Source organism: Euwallacea similis, chromosome 13, assembly GCF_039881205.1.
Source record: "Euwallacea similis isolate ESF13 chromosome 13, ESF131.1, whole genome shotgun sequence".
In the NCBI taxonomy this organism is placed as follows: domain Eukaryota; kingdom Metazoa; phylum Arthropoda; class Insecta; order Coleoptera; family Curculionidae; genus Euwallacea; species Euwallacea similis.
Window position 1 is genome coordinate 4,285,335 of NC_089621.1, and position 20,265 is coordinate 4,305,599.

At 35.5% G+C, this 20,265-nt stretch overlaps 5 protein-coding genes across 9 annotated transcripts in view; 3 read left to right on the plus strand and 2 right to left on the minus strand.

Annotated features, from left to right (window-relative positions):
- The window catches only part of how (protein held out wings), an 89,981-nt gene that overhangs the window by 40,234 nt on the left and 29,482 nt on the right, over positions 1–20,265 (plus strand). The window lies entirely within an intron of this gene.
- LOC136412842 (mitochondrial protein C2orf69 homolog) lies at positions 526–7,443 on the plus strand. 4 transcript variants are annotated; one of them, XM_066396035.1, is made up of 8 exons: positions 526–678; positions 3,321–3,534; positions 3,588–3,715; positions 3,770–3,938; positions 4,706–4,919; positions 4,969–5,158; positions 6,624–6,713; positions 7,012–7,146. In XM_066396035.1, exons 2-8 carry the CDS (start codon positions 3,340–3,342, stop codon positions 7,040–7,042), a joined length of 1,017 nt encoding a protein of 338 aa, XP_066252132.1. In that variant the 5' UTR covers positions 526–678; positions 3,321–3,339; the 3' UTR covers positions 7,043–7,146. The 4 variants fall into 4 exon arrangements, with proteins under 4 accessions (XP_066252132.1, XP_066252133.1, XP_066252135.1 ...); XM_066396036.1 differs by lacking the exons at positions 6,624–6,713; positions 7,012–7,146 and adding an exon at positions 7,325–7,443; XM_066396038.1 differs by lacking the exon at positions 6,624–6,713 and having other exon boundaries at positions 7,012–7,137.
- On the minus strand, positions 1,446–3,264 carry LOC136412840 (TWiK family of potassium channels protein 12). The gene is made up of 6 exons (XM_066396033.1): positions 2,858–3,264; positions 2,609–2,778; positions 2,384–2,559; positions 2,173–2,323; positions 1,948–2,121; positions 1,446–1,896 (listed from the first exon to the last, which is right to left on the minus strand). Exons 1-6 carry the CDS (start codon positions 3,076–3,078, stop codon positions 1,730–1,732), a joined length of 1,059 nt encoding a protein of 352 aa, XP_066252130.1. The 5' UTR covers positions 3,079–3,264; the 3' UTR covers positions 1,446–1,729.
- LOC136412845 (pre-mRNA-splicing factor 38B) lies at positions 6,509–9,960 on the minus strand. Its single transcript, XM_066396041.1, has 8 exons — positions 9,776–9,960; positions 9,569–9,682; positions 9,413–9,514; positions 9,077–9,227; positions 8,936–9,020; positions 8,587–8,730; positions 8,367–8,527; positions 6,509–8,308 (listed from the first exon to the last, which is right to left on the minus strand). Exons 1-8 carry the CDS (start codon positions 9,807–9,809, stop codon positions 8,164–8,166), a joined length of 936 nt encoding a protein of 311 aa, XP_066252138.1. The 5' UTR covers positions 9,810–9,960; the 3' UTR covers positions 6,509–8,163.
- On the plus strand, positions 11,075–19,190 carry Ranbp16 (Ran-binding protein 16). Of its 2 annotated transcripts, none has more exons than XM_066395988.1 (18): positions 11,075–11,258; positions 13,710–13,920; positions 13,984–14,335; positions 14,392–14,522; positions 14,586–14,787; positions 14,843–15,167; positions 15,221–15,464; positions 15,641–15,790; positions 16,394–16,559; positions 16,619–16,911; positions 16,965–17,124; positions 17,203–17,393; positions 17,488–17,699; positions 17,760–17,922; positions 18,055–18,132; positions 18,198–18,417; positions 18,474–18,569; positions 18,631–19,190. In XM_066395988.1, exons 1-18 carry the CDS (start codon positions 11,244–11,246, stop codon positions 18,728–18,730), a joined length of 3,309 nt encoding a protein of 1,102 aa, XP_066252085.1. In that variant the 5' UTR covers positions 11,075–11,243; the 3' UTR covers positions 18,731–19,190. The 2 variants fall into 2 exon arrangements, with proteins under 2 accessions (XP_066252085.1, XP_066252086.1); XM_066395989.1 differs by having other exon boundaries at positions 11,077–11,258; positions 17,760–17,898.

Below are 20,265 nucleotides of genomic sequence, written 5' to 3' on the forward strand. Positions count from 1 at the left end.
TCATCAATCATGATGTATATAATCATTCAATTTTTTTCTAATGTCAATGTCATATTTTGTAAGGTTATAGTATGAAGATATCTATCTCTAAATGACAAGATTGCAATTATCCACACACAGTACATGATGGGTAGTCATTATAGACAATTCGTAAAATAAATGTTGGCTACTGCTGTAAAATGTGTTCTTTTTATTAATGAGTAATTTAACAATAACCTCAGATAACTAAATAACATTGTGTAAGTTTTAAAACTATTGAAAATGTATTTCTTCATTTTTGTTACACAAAAGCACTCTTTTTTTTTTTTGCCATCAAAGTCTGCTCTAAGTAATTTAGTTTGCGCAGTCAGTTTTATTCAGCACAGTTTAATTCGTCATTACGAAGCTCTATATTCCAACTCAAGACTCTTGAAGTTAAGAGGTCGAAATTTGTGCACGTGGCAGATGTATTCATTCTCAATGAAAGCTCACGTGTTTTATTTGGAAGGAAAAAAAATAAATTAAATAAGGTGACATTGACATTATTGATCAGGAAGACGAGAGCTTTGTGACAGATTTGTTTCAATTTTTATTTAATTATGCTTATTATTTCTTTATTTTGCTACTTTTTGGTAGTATTTATATCAGAATTTACATTATTATTAATTTATTACTTAGTATAGTGATTTCTTGTTATAGGTAAGCCGTTATGCCTTAACTTTAATCATATATGTTGTAATGTTTCCCGTCAATATTTCATTATTCCGTCAAAAATATATTGAGGCGCGCATCCGAATAAATTGGAAATTTATTTGAAAAATTAGTTTTAATTGGATCAATCAAAAAGTGTTGTAAAGTACCCCTACATGATTAGATTTCGCTCCTCGAAGTTTCACTCAATATTACTTTTCCCAAACTTGTAAAAATAATTAATATGCGGTTTTCAACCCCAACTTTTGGAGGGGATAAGTTAGAAGGGGGACTATTTGAGACGCAAGTTTATGTAAACACATATTTTTGCTGAAGTATTTCGTTCCAAAGTGCCTTACATACATTAGGGAGTACCCTGTAACCCTGAAATTCTTTGAATAGGAAATTACATAACTAACAAACAGGCAAAGATTAGATAATAAACTTTGAGCTTCATTGGATCCTTTTTTTAGTATTTTAGTAGTTAGCAAACTCTGCATCCCTTATTCTTTTCCAAAGGAACCAGTAGTGGCTACTACAAATTTGGACTACCCTCTGTATACCAGATTTAGTGTGTCTAAAATCTTAAATTCTAACTCATAAATCACTAAAGGAACACTAAAAATCTCTCATTTTGTATTACCTTGCTTAGGAATGACCCCGATATTCTACATAAAATAACACAAGTAGGTTGTTAGAAGTTTGTATGTAAACAAAATAATAGAAGAAAAGATCTGTCTGAAACCTATAGAATATGTTTATTAGAAATCTCCACATATTTATAGCCCATTTATCACATACATGAACAGAAAAATATACAAATCTATTAGATTCACAGTGTATTTATAAGAACTGTCAGGTACCTTCAGGATCTATGAATATATCTATCCTGGTTGTTTACCCATTTTGCCATGATATAGTTTCAAAGAGTTTAAAATAAGCGCTCTCTGATAAAATAAGTAGCTATTTTTTACTTCATGTTCAATCCATTCAGCCATTTGCACAACATAAACTGTTACCAGAAGTAATGGGTTATTAATAACTTTTATACCCCGTTTGGTTAATAGTCTTCATAGTAATGCCTCTGTTTTCTGCATTTCCAACAGCAATTTATAAATCGAATTTTAGTATCTTCCAGGCACTGATTGATGTCTTCATTCATCTCATTTAGTTTAACTTTGATTTCTTCCTTCATCAAGTTGTAGCACATTGCCACTAGACCAAGTCCTAAAATTCATTAATTGAATTCTACTTAGAAATATGGTAGAAATTTCAAACCTAAAAGAATATAGACAAAGTTGATTATCAACTTAGTTTGATTTCCATGGTTTGAGGCACTGACATCAGCCCCTGGAACCAAGTCACCGAATCCCACTTTTCCCAAGGATGTAACACAGAAATATGTTGAATCCAGGAAATCCCACTTTTCCCACTCGCTGAACATTATTGCCCCTAAAGAAATGTTTGATAATGGCGGTTATAGACAGCAATTGTTGAATTTGCCTGTTAAAATGTATGCAAAAATGACCCACAGGCAAGCTGTGCTGGGTACAATTATTTTTTTCCTTGAAGTAGTTTCGTCCCTCTCAGTAGAGCATTCATATATCCTCCTATAAATCCATTTGAAGCTCCCTGCTAGGATTTTCCCCATGTTCTGTTAAGGATGTAAGTTACATTTTAATGCTTCTGTAGGCCGTAAAAGTAATAGTTTTACCATAAAATACAATATGTAAAGAGGAATGCCAAAAAGGGCATAAACCATGGTCAAAATCTTGCCTTCTCTGGTTTTGGGTACCATGTTTCCATATCCTACCATGGTGATAATGCTGAGACAGAACATCAGCGCTGCTGGAAAGCTCCATACCTCCTGCATGGGACGCTCCTCAAATCCTGTTTTTATTCTTTCATTATTTTAAAAGGTATTTTCTCACGCACTCACCATGCTTAAACAATTCAACAACATCTCCCTGATGGCCTTTCAGTACCCTATCAATGTCCTTATTGAACTGTTTTTGATCAAAGATGTTGTTTTCCATTACAACTGCAAAGAGCTTTTTGGCAGTGTTTGCTCTTAGCATTGCCACTTCCAAGACCTCTATATTGCGAGCACTGAGAACTGGTAATTCTATCTACTTATCTCAACAAATGGCTGCTACAAGTTGCGGCTAATAGCTAGACTTAAAATTACCTTTTTTCAATGTGCATAAATCCTACAGCTCCTATCATGGTGTACCCAATGATAAGAGCCCCAACACCAACTTGAGTGCACATGAAAGCCACCATTTTTCTGCAGCAGTCTTTGACTTGCTCTCGGTGTCTTTTGGGCTGCTTTGGTACATTAGAAGGGTATCTTGTTGGGGTTCTCGAGCGAGAAATGCTTCTCATTGATCTGTCACGGCGTTCCTCCATAATTTTTCTTGTTATATTAAAGAGTAAAAATTACAAGCATCATTTTTTTGATGCACAATTTTGATGAATACCGTCAGGACGATTTTACTGAATTGTAGCGTGTGTTTCAAGAAAAGAAACAGATGGGCTTTTATTTTTAGACCGCAGTATTGCAAGCGCGTTGGAAACCGACGCATAACTGAAGGAAAATTACGAAAATGCGATTTTCCCCGTGCAATATTCAAATTAAAATTTATTTTTAGTTGAGCATGAATCCGTGTTATGAAACAAATTCGGAAATTTAGTAGTGGGTTTAGCTTTTGCTCGAGAATGGCCACCACAAGACAAAATCCTCTAAGGCTCAGCGCGGTCCTAGGGTTTCAAGAAAGAAAAAACGACATCATATACACGCAGTCCTTAACCACCTCTATTAAGAGCAACCCCCACATAGTGGTGTTTTTTCCTGGAGATGTGCAAGTATAAACTTCCAAATTCACTACTGCAATGAATTCTAAAAACCGCCTCCTCAGGATTATATCGAGAATATGGAGGCGCACAGAGACAGTAAGTACTACAAACAGTGGAATTTGGAAGACACCGCTCTTACGCTCCAAAATAAATTCCCTGGGGACCACATTTTGGTGGTTAAACCCTCAAGGTACTTTACCCAAGCGAGGTAGAGGCTTCAGAATATGATGCAGAGTTTCTTTAGGATGGCCCTTAAGACGTTCACTTGCTTTCAAAATTTTGTGAAAAGTAACGAATTGGGGGTGCCTGAGCACAGTGACAATTACGATTCTTTAAGGCATTTGGATTGCTTAATCAAGGAAGCTTCTGAGAGGCTGAAGACGTGTGAAGAGTCGCATGGTTATGGTTTTGAGGTTGTAAAAGTGTTTTTATGGGAGTTTCAATTATATCGGGTGTAACAGATTATCTTGGATATTTCAGGGGGCGATAGTACTTTGTAAAATAATAAAAAAATGCTAATATACCTATGGCCAAAAACGCACCATTTTTGATATACAGGGTGGCAAAGTTTCACTTGTTTCTCGTATTTTCTTTTCTTTCACGTATGTCTTAATTTAAATTTTTGAAATTTCCTACACCTATTTGCTTTAAAATCCTCGACAACAAAATGTCAAAATCGTGGATAGCCATCTATAGGGTATTATTATTTTTAGGTAATTTTATGCTTGGTATTTTTTTTGCAGCACCCTGTATGAATTCCGATACAAAATTTAAATTTCTTCTTCAATTCTTTAGCTTTCTGGCCTCTTGCCATATTTTTATTTTACCGTGTTCGTAGAATTTACAAAAATATCTATGGATGCAAATTAAGAATATGAAGGAAGTGAGGAGAAAAATAATCACCCGGGTCAATTATCTATACTATCTGAAAGCAGTATATATAACCATCTGAAGCGATTCGTAACGTTGAATCAAATTTCTTAAATTAAAAATAAATCTAAACGAAAACAAAATTATAAGAACTGTTGAAAATGTGCCACCCTGTATATCAAAAATTATATGTTTTTGACCATGGCTCTATCAGAATTTTGTTATTATTTTCTAGAGTACTATCACCCTCTAAAGTATCTCTATGATGATATGTTACACCCTGTATACTGAACAAATTTCTTTGCTTTAGGGTTTGGATTTACGAATAGTGGGCTTCAGTAAAGGATGTGTAGTTTTAAATCAGTTTTTATACGAGTTTTGTTATTATAAAAACATAAAAGATCAAGAAATCACCACTCTTATTAGCAAAATAAGAGACATGTATTGGTTGGATGGTGGCCACTCTGGTGGCAAAAACACCTGGGTCGGCAATCATGCCATATTGGACACTCTGTGCTCTTTAAGTGGGTATTTCCCTTGTTCCAGCAGAGTGCTTTTAAGTACGTTTTGTAGATATTAACGTGCACGTCCACGTGTCCCCGTATCAAATCCGAGACGACAGAAGACCATGGATCAAAAAAGAGGAGAAGAGCTTTAGAGATTATCTCTCAAAGCACGGTTGTAATATAGACAGAAAGGTGCATTTTGAGACAGTCACTCCTAGTATATTAGTTCACTTTGATGTGCTAAATGTGTTTAAAACGTAAGTAAATTTTGCTCAATTTTGGCCAAAATTTTATGGGATAATTTTCCTACAAAAATTCAATACATCGATCAAAATGGTGCTTTATTGATTAAAAGTATAAAACACAAGAATAAAACTTTATTAACAGTTTACCCTCGCTCTGAAAATCTTCCAGTTATACAGCGTCTCATTACTAATAGCATATATCTAAACTACAGGTTCCTTACGTAAAAATATTTAAATTTAACATAATTTACCTATGTATATCCAGAAGTGAACAATAACTAAAATACAGGGTCTATAAAAAATAGACTTTTTTGCATAAAACTTAGACTTTGAGGGTTTTCTGGTGGAGAATACGAATATTTTTGGAATTTTGATGTAAGTTAAAAAAGGCGCCATCGAGAGAACTTTCCTAATTTTAGAAGCTCATAATGTTTTGCGTCTTATTAAACTGGTAGAACTTGTAGAATTATGAATTCAATTATGGTTTTAAAAAAAAAACATAGAATTTTAAAGGCGATCTACCCCTAAGCCACCCCTTCTTGAGCTATCAGTCAGTTAAAGTTCCCACCTGCCGAAGATGCCAATAAAAAAATACAGTTTCAAAATTTGGCTCCATTCTGAGGTTTTGCTGAAATGCAGAGCTTTTTCTAATTTTTTAAAGCATTTTCTGAGGTCATTGTGTAACTAATACCCATAGCATCATTAAAAAACTCGTCAAGAGTGTTCTAAAAATTAAGCCGCTTCCTATTTGGCAATAGTTCAAACAGAGCTTGTTAAAATTTATTTACTGGCCGCGAAGAATGAAATTCATCACAGCTACGGATTTAGGTATTGGCAAAGGTACCGTATTGGGGCTTTTAATTGGCGTAGACGAGGGCGTGAGTTTCTCTAATTCTAAGATAAAAGCATACGCCAAAGTTAGCAACCTCTGATCCGCAAATATCTTCCTGCAGGAGTCACACGGTGACCCCGTTTGTGTTGTAGAAGCCTGGTCACGTGTTTCTACTACACAAACTGAAAGATTTCTTCAGAGCAGCTGCCTCAAGCAAATATTGAAAACAAATATTGTGTAAATGTAATTTCGCTAATACAAGATATGCCCTTCTAGCTATCGCGTTTGGGGAGTCTCTGTGTATTATTTAATTTATCTAACAAATGATTAATAGAGAAAAAACAGATTCTAATAAGAGTTTTTTCCGTACAATTCAGCGGTCTAGTTTATTTTTTCTCCGCACCAGTGAAAAAATACCACAAATGCACACTCATTCTTGTTTACTTTAATAAACGGAACCTCGAGAAGGAGGAAAATTTACAATTCAATACGGATTTCTCTTGTTGGATAGGAATCGATAAATAAAAATCTTTGGTTTGGTTAATTAAATCTGTTTGCTATTTATAGTAAAAAAATTACACATTTCAAACAGGTATGAGGTATGACCCATCTTGCAGAAAAAAGTACTTTAAAAACTTTCTATAGGATTTGCGGAATTCTACATAAATCAGTACATCCCTCGTACTTTTTAAGAAAGAAAAGAAATAATCATCATAGAGCCGAAAGTGGTACACGGTGAGTACAGTGAGACAGCAATTTTTATCCCATAGTTTAAACTGTTGACTCCTGCAATGCTGAAATATTTATCAAGCATGTGCCCGTTATACATTCAAACTTCAATTTAGTACGTTCTTGAAGGGAAGGTAATGTAAATCGTGTGGGGCAGAGTCCGATGATAACAATTTTTTGTTTTTGTATTTTGATTTATATTATCTTTGCATATTCGAATTATTGCTATTATACATTTTTGAGATATTCATTGAATGTGGGTAGAAAGTAGGTGTCTGGACTAGATGCAAGGATTTTTATACAGAAATAGACAGTGGAGCATTTCGAAAACCTGAATCATGCAGTCCATCCATATTGATGTCTTAGGTTAAAAGTACCATATTAGCAGACCCGCCTCACCTTACTTCCAGAAGAAAATCTAGTTACCGAGAAAACCGAAAAGCGGAAGATTAAAAAAATTGTAACGGAACAAGGAAAGGCTAAAAGGAGAACCACCAGAAATATATTTATCAAACGATGAATATGGCTCTGAGGAAAAGAGTAAGTGTAAATAGTTATTTTTTAATATAGTGTATTTGCTAGAGAATTTATGATATATCAGACAAAGTATCTTTCAGTGCTTCGACGGAAGAACTTGTTGATAAAGAACCATCGCTTGATGATTACATCGTGGCTCATTTCCCGAATACCTTTTATTACGAATCTAAAATAAACTAAAAAAGATGATGAAAGTGACTACGAAGTACCCTATTTTAGAAAACGTGAAAAAGTCGACGCCTTTTTGTATCCTGACCTGACTTCCACTAATAGAGACGATATTTATGCAATTATACCATCACCAGTAAATGTGGAAACGAAGCAATTGAGCAGATATCTATTTCCTGATATCTTTTAATCTTTTTATGCTCGATCTTAAATGTGTGGTGAATAAAATTAATGTCAAACAAAGCTCAATTTTTTTTTGAATTTTCTATTTGTCTCACTATACCCACAAGTAGTACACAATGAGACAAAATCAACATGTTTAAAAACGTGAATTTGTCCAAAATAGAAACTAAGCTAAACTCAATAACTATAAGTATTTTTTATATTAAACCCCAGAAGTTTGTTTCATTGAAAAACAAGAAAATACAGGGGATTCAAAATTTTTGTCTCACTGTGACTAACTTCCCTACAGTACTGCAGTACTACATAATACATAAAGTACTCACATGGAAAAGTCATTAAATATTGATAATCAGTAACCAAATTTAAACAATGATAAACTTATTGCGAACATATAACTTCCATAACTCCAGGTACTGGTTATGTTTAAATTTAGATGTTGATTTTCAATATCCTTAACTATTTTCCTTGCGTGTAAAGTTATAATTACATATCAAATAAAAAAATCATTTCCTTAATTAAAGAGATAAATCACTTATCACTCTGAATGTCCTTTAAAGCATATCCGACATTAATATCTACCCTTGCCGCCTCGGAATCTTTCCTCTCTATGTTTTCCATCCCTATCTCTGTTGTGGTGTCTGTGCTTGTTTCTGTTAGGACTCCGACTTCTCTCTCTGTGTGGACGATCCCGTCTCTCATGTTCTTCTCGGTTTCTAAAGAGGAAAATCCCTGATAGTTACACACACACATGCAATTTTCTTTTGGCAAGACCTGTCACGCCTATTAATAGGAGCAGGATCATCCCTTCGGTCACGATCATCTCTCAAAAAATTATTTCTTAAGTCTTCGCGCACTGGACGCTCCCTTTCAAATCTCCTGTCGTCTCTTGCTCTTTCCTGTGCAGCTTGAACTGCCTGAGGGGGAAATCGTTCCTAAAAATAATCCAATTAACACTTGAAATGAGTTTTGACAAAGACTCTAAAAACCTCACCTCCAAATACTTTTGTATTTTCTGTTGTATGGGAACAGGTATTCTAGGAAAGAGTGTAGAAAACCACTCTAATTTAACCAGCCATTGGCGTAATATTTGACCCATAACCATTGTTTGACCACCACCTGCTTTCACGTCTAATTCCTGCAACTCATTAAAGGTTATCAATAAAAAGCTATCACTTATGCTTGGCACTGGGTCAGTAAAGTGGCCATATTAATTTAAAATGACATGAAATATTAATAGTTCAGAATCTTAATTTCATAATATTTTATGACATTTTACAGCCTCCAAACTGCACCTAGAATAAGAAGTAAAAGATAGGCACCACTCTACCTTCTGTACGCACCTCTTCATCCTCCAAGTAGTCCTCATACCACTCAAGTAAATTGCTTGGGGGGAGCACATACCTTATGTACATGAACCCCAGAGCTCTGAGATGAAATTTAAATATGATTGTTGTTTTGAAGTGATATTAATCAAGCGTTACCTTATGTAGGGTGAATCACAGTGAGTTATTAACCCATTAAGTTGCTTCCGGGTTAATTTAAGGGTAAATAGTTTGTATAGTAGGCAGTAAGCTGTGGAAACTATACCTCCTGCACCTACTCCTCTGACACCTCCACACATTCCAGTTTGCCCTTCAATTATTAATAAAACAAAATTCAACCTTTGGGCGTCAAAATATTCCACTTAAGTATACAGGGTGTTTCAGATTTTTGAACCTATGTTTATATAACATTTTGTATTAATTTAATAAGTTCTACTAACTAATGAAGTGATGCTTAAAAAAAATTGAAACATCCTGTGTAAATTAGAAATCAACCTGATGTTCTCCGTGACCCCTTTTCCCATGGTTCCAAATGGCTCACTTTGTAATATATTTCGTCAACAACTTCATGGTATGTCTTTAGTTCATATAAGTTGACTAAAACGTAGACAGGTTAGTATACTACAATGTGTTATAAGAAATCGCGCTCACCCTTGAAGTAATGAGAACTTTGTATGTTTGTGAGAATCAAAGGGTTCAAATTCATTGATCTTTCATTCCCATAAAGAGGGAGCACATTGCTTTGTTTCTTGGCTACTGTGGGGTCTGTGATAAAGGGAATACGATCATTTTTAATGAATAATAATGGATTTAGAGCAAATTAGAGCATTTTGTAGGTCGTTTGAAATGTTTATATACCTTCGTCTCCACTGTTGTAATTTCTTTGGTCCATTTCCACTTCACTCCAAAAACAAGTAAATTATGAAATTGCTATATATCCATAAATGTTTAAAATATGTAATTCTTCTAATTCTATTAAATTTAGAGGAAATTATAAAAAAAACTATAGGAATATGTTACTTTCTTCTTTCCAAGAAACGACACACAATTGACACTGACACTTCTTGGTTAGTGTAATGTTTCGGTAATGGTTAGCAACGCTGACAATCGGAGACCTGCGCTTTAAGTATTTGTGATTGAAATGGAGGGTAACCGATACTCTAATTGGTTTTAGTAAGAAAAGCATAAAATTTAATTCATGATGCTGGTTTGCACAAAAAGAAGATTTAAGTTTACTTTCTTAAATAAATGTTAAATTTTTCCATTAACGCCTATTTCCTCATCTCTATCAATCGCTTTTGTAAGCAGTGACAACTACACATTTCTAAAATTTTAAACTGATGTGAAGTTAACATCCCATTCTAGTAACCGTTTTTCCTATATTCTCCCGAGCGCGGCCAGCAGTTGTTCGATGTTGTCAAGTAGTGTTAAAATCACAAATATGTTTTAAAATAATGCCCTGAAGTGAAGAAATTAATTTGTCGTGAATTAAAATGAAAACAGATTTGTGTGTCTTTGTAATTAAGTGGCCCAATATAATGCAATGGGTAGTAAAAATATCATTTTTACTCGAGAATATTATTGTAATATATATGTATATATATATATAATTGCCTCGTAATTTTATTAATTTTTCAAATTTCTACCGCATATTATTGGAACAAACCTATTCTTTCTAATGTATTTTACAATGACTAAGTAATAATAAACAATAAGTAACATTAACAAATTAATTTTTGCTATTTTACGACGTTGGTTTGACAACATAAAAGCATATTCGTAACTTTAAGGCAACCCGGCAATATCGCACAGCTCCTGGTCCCATTCGGGAACAATCGGAAAAACGGTTGCCGGTACGGAATGCTGCTTCATACCTGTTTAAAAGTTGAAGTATGCATGGTTGTCAGTAAGTTTCAAGTATGCTTTAGGTGTATAACTGGTACGCTACATCACAGCATCATCTATCAAATCAATTTTGATAGTAATTTATTGTACTCTTATCTTATTTCGTAGGGTTTCTCCAAATTTTTTTTTTGTATTTATAATAAGAACACAATTTAAATCAAAGACTTGATAAGAAATTGGACCTTTAATTTATGTTATTATTTCAAATCAAATTTCACGATTTTTTTTAAAATTCAGTCGACCCGATCGCCAGCAGAGGGCACTGAGGTCCTTTTTGCGTTATGTTTTTTGTGGGTTGAGTGGTTGAGGGCTTGAGGGGTGCTTGTGAGATAGGACTGCAAATTCCCAATTTTCCCCTAAATTTCTCTATTTTTCAGGATAACGGGGCTTATTATCGAATATCCAATGAATAGAGCTGAAAATGGCTGATGAACAGGTAAGCTAACCCAACAACTAAAGTTATAACAACCGAACTTCACAAACTTTTCCCAGTCATAGAAGGCTTTTGTAAAGCTCTTGTAATGCAACTTAATATCGACACGAAAAATGCATAGGGCTCTGCTAAGTTCGATCTGCAATTAAAGTGGTTTCACATAGATTTATTCTGAAGTAACTAGAAGCTTGAAATTGATTGCTGTTCTTACATGATGCAGTGATGTTTACTGAGTTTACCAATGATCATTTGGTTGGTATAATATGTGGTGTAATAACAATGTAATTCAATTCATGCACTACATAATGCAGGGAATTAAATAGATACTTGGAACGTTTTTTTGTGTACTTCAAAGTCAGCTGGGATGCCACTAGAAATGTTTCTAATGCATTAAAGGGTTCTTTATCTGGCATAACAAGTAATAATTTGCTGTAGAGTTCAATATGTAAGGGCCATGAGATCAATGTACTGGCAGCTTTACCTGGAAGCTAATTTACTTGAAAACCATTAAACTGACAAATGCTTATACTGTGTTTATTTCAACATTTGCATGGATATTATCCTCTTGGTAAAGTTGCTAAGAAATTTATTTATTTGTCCCAAGGGCCACTAAGCCAATGCAATTATCCCAATAATTTCCATGGAAACCATGAAATTGCCCAATATTGTATACGTATTTCAACATTTCCATAGATATCATCCTGTTGGAATTGTATTGTAATGAATTGTGTAGATTGATGTCAGTCCTCTATTGAGATCTAAAGTCTCACTGTAAGACTTGTCATGTCTTACTGGCCATTCCCTAATAGATGTAGATTTGTCCTGAATCTCACCTTGTCTTTAAGAGGTGTTGTGTTTAGATCTTCTGACCTCATAACTGCTCCTCTGAACATGTCAAATCCTTATCTAATTACTTAACATTTGCACAGAATGGATTTCACAGTCTCTGTTTTCTGGGGATATACTTATATTGGTTTCAACATATTAATTCCTTTTACAGTGAAAGCCCTCTTTCCAATGATGCTTAAATCAACCATGAGTAATATTTAAAAAAGTACAAATTTGTGCAATAAGAAAAATTTACTGAATTATGAAAATTAGCATTAAGACAATAAAGCAGATACATTATTGCCATACTATAGTCCTTTGGCTAGATCTAGAGTTTTTCTATAGGCACCTTCATATTTTTTAAAAGGGTCAATTATGGTCCCTTGTCTGACCTGGTCATGCCAAGCTCCTAGTTTTCGTAACAAAGCTTTCAAACTTTCCAAGAAAAATCTACCTATTATTTGCTGTTTATTTGAGTGAAACTTAAGCCACTTCGATTCTCCAAGAGGAAGAGATGTAGAGATCTGTAGATAACAGAACATGTGGTCTTGTAAGCAGAACTTTCGACTTCGAGGTTTCGTTGTAGAAACCAGTTAATTGGCATATATGGTCAGACAGTCCATTCTCAAAACCTTTTGTTTATTATTAGTATCTAGTTAAAATTTGCTCAGATGTAGTTCATTTCAGTGGACAGATTTATACACATGTTGGTATAAACGTTGAAGACTGACTCAATATTAAACGAATTTAAAATATCCAAAAGTAAATATTTTTTGGACAATTCCCTATCACGTTAACAGTGAATCTCCAGCAACAGCAACTCGATTGACTGCATAAGTGCTATTAAGATGAGTTAAGCACAATTCCAATTGATTAAGAAATATCCGCGTCTGGGTGAGAGGAGACATCTAAATTATTACAATTTTCGCCCTAACATAATTTATGAGAACCTGAACACACTCAAAAGCCACATCGATAGCAAACTGATGAAGTGACTCCAGAGCGAAACGGGTCAACTGTTTCCTTGATTGCTGGTATGAGCGAACCCCCATGTCTATTTACAGACCTATTATGAAAACTGACTATTTGATAGCCATTGACCTTCACACTGCCCATCTCCATGTCGGTGCACCATGTTTCTATTAAACGCATAAAGTCTCTACAACCAAGAGCATTTCAAGCCTCTCGCTTTTGTTTATTATAGATCGAATGTTGTGATGACCTATCGTTAATTGATTTGTGGATATTAAGTCCCGATTATTAACTATGATAAACTTCTCGTTTATATTTCTGAAATGGGATGTTATTGAAGCGCCTAATACCAAGGTTCTGAGGCCAGAAATCGGGGTATATAATCTATGTTTGAATTGCAAAAAGGCGATTAAAACGGAGCTTTGTGTCTGGTAGGATCGTTGGGTAGTTCCTTGACGTGTATAACTGTTTTCGCTGTCTAGTAGTAAAAGATTGTGGCTTGAAGTTCGCAATAAGCGGGTTCCTTTAAAAGGAGCAATACCGTATTTGTATTACCATGATGGTTCTACAATGGAGCTTCGCTTGAGCTTTATATTTTTATACTGACGTCTGGTACTTTATGCCACAATTGCAAATTTTCCTTTATATTTTCAGGAAATCATACAAATCAAACTTCTCTGTAAACAATTATATGAGTCTGAAGACAGTGCAACTCGCTCAGAAGCAGAGAAGGCCCTTGTTGTGTTTCAAGAGAGCCCAGACGCCCTGACAAAATGTCAGGTACTGTTGGACAGGGGTGACTCTGCCTTCACCCAGTTATTGGCTGCTGCCACTTTAACAAAGTTGGTGTCTCGTAGCGCCCAAGGTGAGGCATCATTCCGTTAAATTGTTTTTTCACCAAGTAATTGCGGTAATTTAATTTTTCTAGGACTAAGTTTGCAGCAGAGAGTTGACATAAGAAATTACATACTAAACTATTTGGCCACAAGACCAAAGTTGCCCAGCTTTGTCGTGCAAGCTCTAGTAACATTGTTTGCGCGCATCACCAAGTTGGGGTGGTTTGATCAGCATAAAGAGGAATTCTTGTTTCGAAATGTGGTGGCGGATATCGGAAATTTTCTGCAAGGTTCAGTGGAACACTGTATGATTGGAGTGCAGCTCCTCTCCCAGCTCACATGTGAGATGAACCAAATATCTGATGTTGAAGCTAATAGGTCGTTAACAAAGCATAGGAAAATCGCTTCCTCTTTTAGAGATTCACAACTATTTGAGATATTCAGGTAATTTTTTCCTGATCCTGATTTGTTACCAATTAATGATTTATTCTCAATTTTAGGCTGTCTTGCAGCTTATTAAGTACCGCCAGGGAAAACTGTAAGAATCTCGACTTTGGTGATGAAAATCAGCACGGTTTGATGACGCAATTACTTAAATTAGCTCAGAATTGTTTGACTTTTGATTTCATTGGTATGTACTTATAGTACATCTCTTTGCCAGGCGATAATTACTAACTACATTTCTTTCCCTTAGGAACGTCAACAGATGAATCTTCAGATGACTTGAGTACTGTCCAAATCCCCACCAGCTGGCGACCAGCATTCTTAGATTTCACGACTTTAAAATTGTTCTTCGATTTGTATCATTCATTACCAAACACTTTATCTAGTTTAGCTTTGTCTTGTTTGGTGCAAATTGCTTCAGTACGCAGGTCTTTATTTAGTAACACTGAAAGGTGCGTTCAATCTACGTTTTATTTAATTTGTCTCCCTGCAATTAAAGCATTCCAGGGCGAAGTTTTTAACGCATCTAGTCAATGGAGTGAAACACATACTACAAAACCCCCAAGGATTGAGCGATCCCTCGAATTATCATGAGTTCTGTCGGCTGTTGGCCCGACTGAAAAGCAATTACCAGCTAGGGGAGTTAGTTATGGTGGATAATTACCCGGATGCCATTCAGTTGATTGCCAAATTTACCGTGCAAAGTCTACAAATGTGGCAATTCGCACCAAACAGTGTTCATTATCTGCTTTCTTTGTGGCAGAGGATGGTAGCTTCAGTGCCGTATGTTAAAGCCACAGAGCCTCATTTACTCGAAACTTATACGCCAGAGGTTAGAATCCTTTGTTTAATTTGTTTATATTGATTTAACGAAAAGTTGAACAGGTGACGAGTGCGTACATAACTTCCCGACTAGAATCAGCGGCCGTTGTTGCCCGGGATGGTCTTGAAGACCCTCTAGATGATCTCGGAATGGTTCAGCAACAATTGGAACAATTGTCTGTGATTGGTCGTTGCGAATACGGTAAAACGTGTACGTTGTTGGTGCAGTTATTCGACAGGGCTGCTGCTAGGTATCAGGAATTATTGTCGTCGCCTGCGCAACCTGTTGAAATAGCCGTACAAGAGGGTAAGTGGTTATCATGAGGTAGATGCATGATAGTTATTTTTCTAGCAAGGGTGGAAAGTAATACTTTACTGCACACTGTGCTGTAATTTTTACATGTAGATGTCATGTTAAAGTTTCTCAAAAACTAGCCACGTGTCAAGCCGTTTCGAAAACGATATTTTTTATTTCAATTTCAGGACAGTTGACTTGGCTGGTGTACATTATCGGTTCGGCGATAGGCGGCCGTGTATCCTTTAATTCAAATGAAGAACATGATACAATGGACGGCGAGCTGGTCTGTCGGGTTTTACAGTTAATGAACTTGACGGATAATAGGTTAGCTCAAGGTAAGTTTTTCTCCATTTATGGCGAATTGCGTTCTACTGCTTGGTATTTAAAAAATAACTCTTTTCACAACGTGTATGGTGCCAATTGTAGTATAGATTCAATTCGGTTCGAGAACGTCATAGAAACTTATTAATTTCATTGCCATCTCGTGTTCGAATCAAAAACGCCATGTAAACATAGCAACGAGAACTAGCAGCTGATAGGTGGTCTAATCTTAGGCCTCTTTATATGTAAAATCAGCATTCGAAATTTGTTTTACAGCAGTAAACTGGCAAAAGGTGAATCAATTTGTATTAAGCTAAAAACGGCAATGAATGCCTTTTTGGAAGAAAAAAGCGTACCTTTCTTGTCTCTCGGTTTATATCTAGAGTTTCACCGATTGGCCCATAATTAATTTTGAGTACAGTTTTTTAAACGAGATTTTAAGTTACTAAATAATCATCAAAGAAATATGTAATATTCTTAGAGTTTCACGACTGCTACCGCGTTAAAACTTGAGTTGAACAAATGATACCGGCACCAACTAACATACGCCTTGATATTCATTATTTTGTTATCATTATATGTACAATATTTATTATTAATTAACTTTTTTGTTACAGGTGGCTGTGAAAAATTAGAATTGGCAATGTTACTCTTCTTCGAACAATTCCGTAAAATTTACGTAGGAGATCAGGTGCAAAAAAATTCGAAAGTGTATAGGAGATTGTCTGAGGTGTTGGGGTTGAGTGACGAAGCTACAGTGCTTAGTGTATTTATTAGGAAAATGTATGTAATGTCTTCTGCCTCATCGTTACAAATTTAATTTCATGTAATCCTCATTTTAGAATAACAAATTTAAAATATTGGGGTCGAAGCGAGACGACGATTAGTAGGACGTTGCAACTTTTAAACGATCTCTCCGTGGGTTACAGCTGCGTTAGAAAGTTGATAAAATTAGAAGAGGTCCAATTTATGCTAAATAACCATACTAGTGAACACTTTCCATTCCTGGGCAACACCGTGTCCGTGAACGAAATGCGGTGTCGCTCGATGTTCTATACGTCGCTAGGAAGACTGCTTATGGTCGATCTCGGAGAGGACGAAGACCAGTTTCACAACTTTATGTTACCTCTAACTGGTACTACTATCTTTCTTTTTTCTCGGAAGTTTTGAAGGACTGTTAATTTTCAGCCGCCTTCGAGAGTATAGGGCAATTACTAGGAGCTTCAGAGTCTCAAATGTATGCTACGGACGAAGCGAAGAAGGCTCTAATAGGCTTAGCCAGGGATCTTCGAGGACTGGCGTTTTCATTCAATACCAAAATTTCGTATATGATGCTGTTTGACTGGATGTATCCTTTTTTAGTTCTCATTTCATAAAGTTGCAGTGAAAATTTCACAGAATTATATCCTTAGTACATTTGCTATAGATATCCAAATTATACGCCAATTTTGCTAAGAGCGATAGAGTTGTGGTATCACGAGCCTCAAGTAACCACGCCCGTGCTGAAATTATTTGCCGAATTAGTGCAAAACAGGTCTCAGCGACTGCAGTTCGACGTGTCGTCTCCTAATGGAATTTTGTTGTTTAGGGAGGCCAGTAAAATTATTTGTAGTTATGGTAAGAGCCTGAATATCATCAGAATGAAATCCGGGACAATTTTCATGACGTGACTTAATAGTAACACACGCGATGTGAAATATTCTATTTTCAGGAACTCGTATTTTGAATGTGGAAGTGAGCAAAGATCAAATATATGCGATGAAGCTTAAAGGGATATCCGTGTGTTTCTCGATGCTGAAAGCGGCTCTTTGCGGCAGTTACGTTAATTTCGGAGTGTTCCGCTTATATGGGGACGAGGCCTTAGACAACGCACTAAATGTTTTTGTAAAACTACTTCTGTCGATACCTCAGCATGATCTCCTCGTGAGTAAACTATCTCACAAATGCCAGATTTATATTAGTTGATTTTATTTGGGGTTGCAGGATTATCCGAAGCTGTCTCAAACCTACTATGTTTTGCTTGAGTGTTTGGCGCAGGATCACATGAGCTTTCTCGCTACCCTGGAGCCGCAAGTGTTCCTCTACATCTTGTCATCGATTTCCGAAGGACTGACTGCCTTAGGTGCGCTTTATGATTATTATACAGGTCCGTGTTCAAGTCGGGGACATTGCACTTCTTGAGCCATTGGTGTTCTCGTCTCTGGTTGAGCCTTTTTCCAGCCCGCACTTCAATAATAATAGTTTTAACACGTATATATGTCCTTTTTTGCTTTTCCAGACACGACTGTTTGTACTGGCTGTTGTGCAACTTTGGACCATATCGTCACCTATTTATTTAAGCAACTAACCCAAAAAGGTATTTCAATAATTAGTATGTTGATTTTTGAGCCTGTTTTGCATACTTTATCATTTTACCTACAGCATATCCAGGCAAAAAGACATCACTGCCCCCAGCTGGAGGCGGTATGTTCCTGAAAGTCTTAGAAATGCACCCGGAAATCCTGCAGCAGATATTGAGTACCGTCCTCAACGTTATTATGTTCGAAGACTGTCGCAATCAATGGTCAATGTCCAGACCTTTATTAGGGCTTATACTCTTAAATGAAGATTATTTTGCTCAGTTGAGAGAAAATATTATAAGGTAAGGTTTTCCATAAAGTTCAAGATAAAAATGTCCAACTGGTTCTCCGCTTTTAGGAGTCAACCCCCCGATAAACAAAGCGCAATGGCACAATGGTTTGAAAACTTAATGGATGGCATAGAAAGAAATTTGTTAATTAAGAATCGAGATAGGTAAAAGAAATCCTATTTATATTAGTGCAATATGCGTATTCAATAAATGCCTTTGTGTTAGGTTCACGCAAAACTTATCCATGTTTAGGAGAGATATTAACGACTCAATTAAGGGTCCCAACGTCAATACCACGTCAGTCAGCGACATGATGACATCATAGTTACTAAAAGTATGCGAGAAGGTATGTTTGTTGTAAAAAACAGATTGAGGTGTAAAAGGGCGGTGTATACTTTGAAAATAAAAGCAGATGTTTGTTCAGTTAGCTCTATTTCGGTTAATGCATTTAAGTTTATTTATTAAATTTTTATTCGTTTATGTATTAATAGTCTACGAGTGAGCTCCATTTTAAGTTATTGCATTTAAGTTTATTTATTACATTTTTATTCGTTTATGTCGTCTCTTTATACAGGGTTTAATAGTCAACGTCAAGTCGATGAGTGTTGGTGAAGAAGAAAAATGGATAATGCACGGTCTGCGGTGTTGCGTAATATAGTCATATCTGTCATAATTTTCCGGATTTTTTTCTGTAATTATAAATTTTTCCTGTAGTTGTGTGTACATTATTTATAAGAAGTTATTGTAAAAAATTTCTACGTTTAATATACTTATGCTTCAGTTTATGCCTAATGTCTTTCTTGCCCCGATTATATTTTTAATTCGGTTACAATGGAAGTGATCATTTGGGGATAATTGATCTGATAATTGAATTGATAATCCAGTGTTTTTTCCAAGTCATCCAGTCTAAACAGTTCCTTATTTATCAACAAACATGTACATAACTTTACACCCTTTTTTACGAGTGTAGAGCTCATAGGTCTAACCATGGAAACGATAAATGAAACGAAAAAATATGCAGCATGTCTGTATACACCACACGTAAGGCCGACTGGACCAATTTTGAGAAAAGGATGCACAGAGAGATTTCTCTCTCTTACATCATATAATACGAAATGCGGACGGAAGGTTTAATCGGCAAAGACTAATAATTCTGCAAATTAAGATTGAAAATTTACTTATACATACTGCCAAAACCTGAGACCATCGTTTTCCTTCATCTTCCATTGGGTGATCCTTCTCTAACTCAGACATAGCTCAGATGTTAAGTGCGAATTTGTTTTTATAATAAACCGAGATTTCTCACAGGTGGTTTTAAACAAACAAAATAATATAAAGTATTAGTAAAGATATACAGGGTGAATCTTAGGTGGGAGTTTTCCTTTTAATACGACATAGATCTTAGACCACTAATCAAAATTTTTATGCAACATTTCTCTACAATCTCAAAAATAACCAAATTATCCGCATATGAGTTGTAATACGTTTCTGTGTAAAATCTAAATCCGTCCCTGTATAAAATAGTAAATTCACCGTGAAGGGAAATAAAAATCCCACAAAAAATTATCAGTTATTGTAAAAAACGTAAACAACAGTTGATGTTTACTGTTTTTATACAGTTTACTGTTTATGTTTGTGCAGGTTTGAAAATCGGTGGTAAAGTTTGGCTCCAGCTGTTGCTTCGATAAAAATGAATTTAATTTACTACTTAATTGAGAATGGCCCTTAATTACTCTGATAATGAATTTGTTGATATGCTGCTGTATGCCGAGCCTTTGTCGTTAAGACATTACTCTGCAGCCCACCTCGATGCGCTCTATAATTCTATGCAGACTGGTTTGCAAAATATCTTCGTTTTTG

What these genes read in the sequence shown, in the direction of transcription:
- LOC136412840 (XM_066396033.1), bottom strand. Translation starts at nt 3,078, where the DNA reads ATGGAGGAACGCCGTGACAGATCAATGAGAAGCATTTCTCGCTCGAGA. An exon ending in TGTTGAATTGTTTAAGCATG is followed by an intron (nt 2,560 to 2,608) that starts GTGAGTGCGTGA and finishes GAATAAAAACAG; the next exon opens with GATTTGAGGAGCGTCCCATG. An exon ending in CTTTGTCTATATTCTTTTAG is followed by an intron (nt 1,897 to 1,947) that starts GTTTGAAATTTC and finishes AATGAATTTTAG; the next exon opens with GACTTGGTCTAGTGGCAATG.
- LOC136412842 (XM_066396035.1), top strand. Translation starts at nt 3,340, where the DNA reads ATGAAACAAATTCGGAAATTTAGTAGTGGGTTTAGCTTTTGCTCGAGA. An exon ending in TTGGTGGTTAAACCCTCAAG is followed by an intron (nt 3,716 to 3,769) that starts GTACTTTACCCA and finishes GAGTTTCTTTAG; the next exon opens with GATGGCCCTTAAGACGTTCA. An exon ending in CGCATGGTTATGGTTTTGAG is followed by an intron (nt 3,939 to 4,705) that starts GTTGTAAAAGTG and finishes TCTTTGCTTTAG; the next exon opens with GGTTTGGATTTACGAATAGT.
- LOC136412845 (XM_066396041.1), bottom strand. Translation starts at nt 9,809, where the DNA reads ATGGACCAAAGAAATTACAACAGTGGAGACGAAG. An exon ending in AAGTTCTCATTACTTCAAGG is followed by an intron (nt 9,515 to 9,568) that starts GTGAGCGCGATT and finishes TCTACGTTTTAG; the next exon opens with TCAACTTATATGAACTAAAG. An exon ending in ACTACTTGGAGGATGAAGAG is followed by an intron (nt 8,731 to 8,935) that starts GTGCGTACAGAA and finishes AATGAGTTGCAG; the next exon opens with GAATTAGACGTGAAAGCAGG.
- Ranbp16 (XM_066395988.1), top strand. An exon ending in TAAAATTATTTGTAGTTATG is followed by an intron (nt 17,394 to 17,487) that starts GTAAGAGCCTGA and finishes TTCTATTTTCAG; the next exon opens with GAACTCGTATTTTGAATGTG. An exon ending in TTAATTAAGAATCGAGATAG is followed by an intron (nt 18,570 to 18,630) that starts GTAAAAGAAATC and finishes CCTTTGTGTTAG; the next exon opens with GTTCACGCAAAACTTATCCA.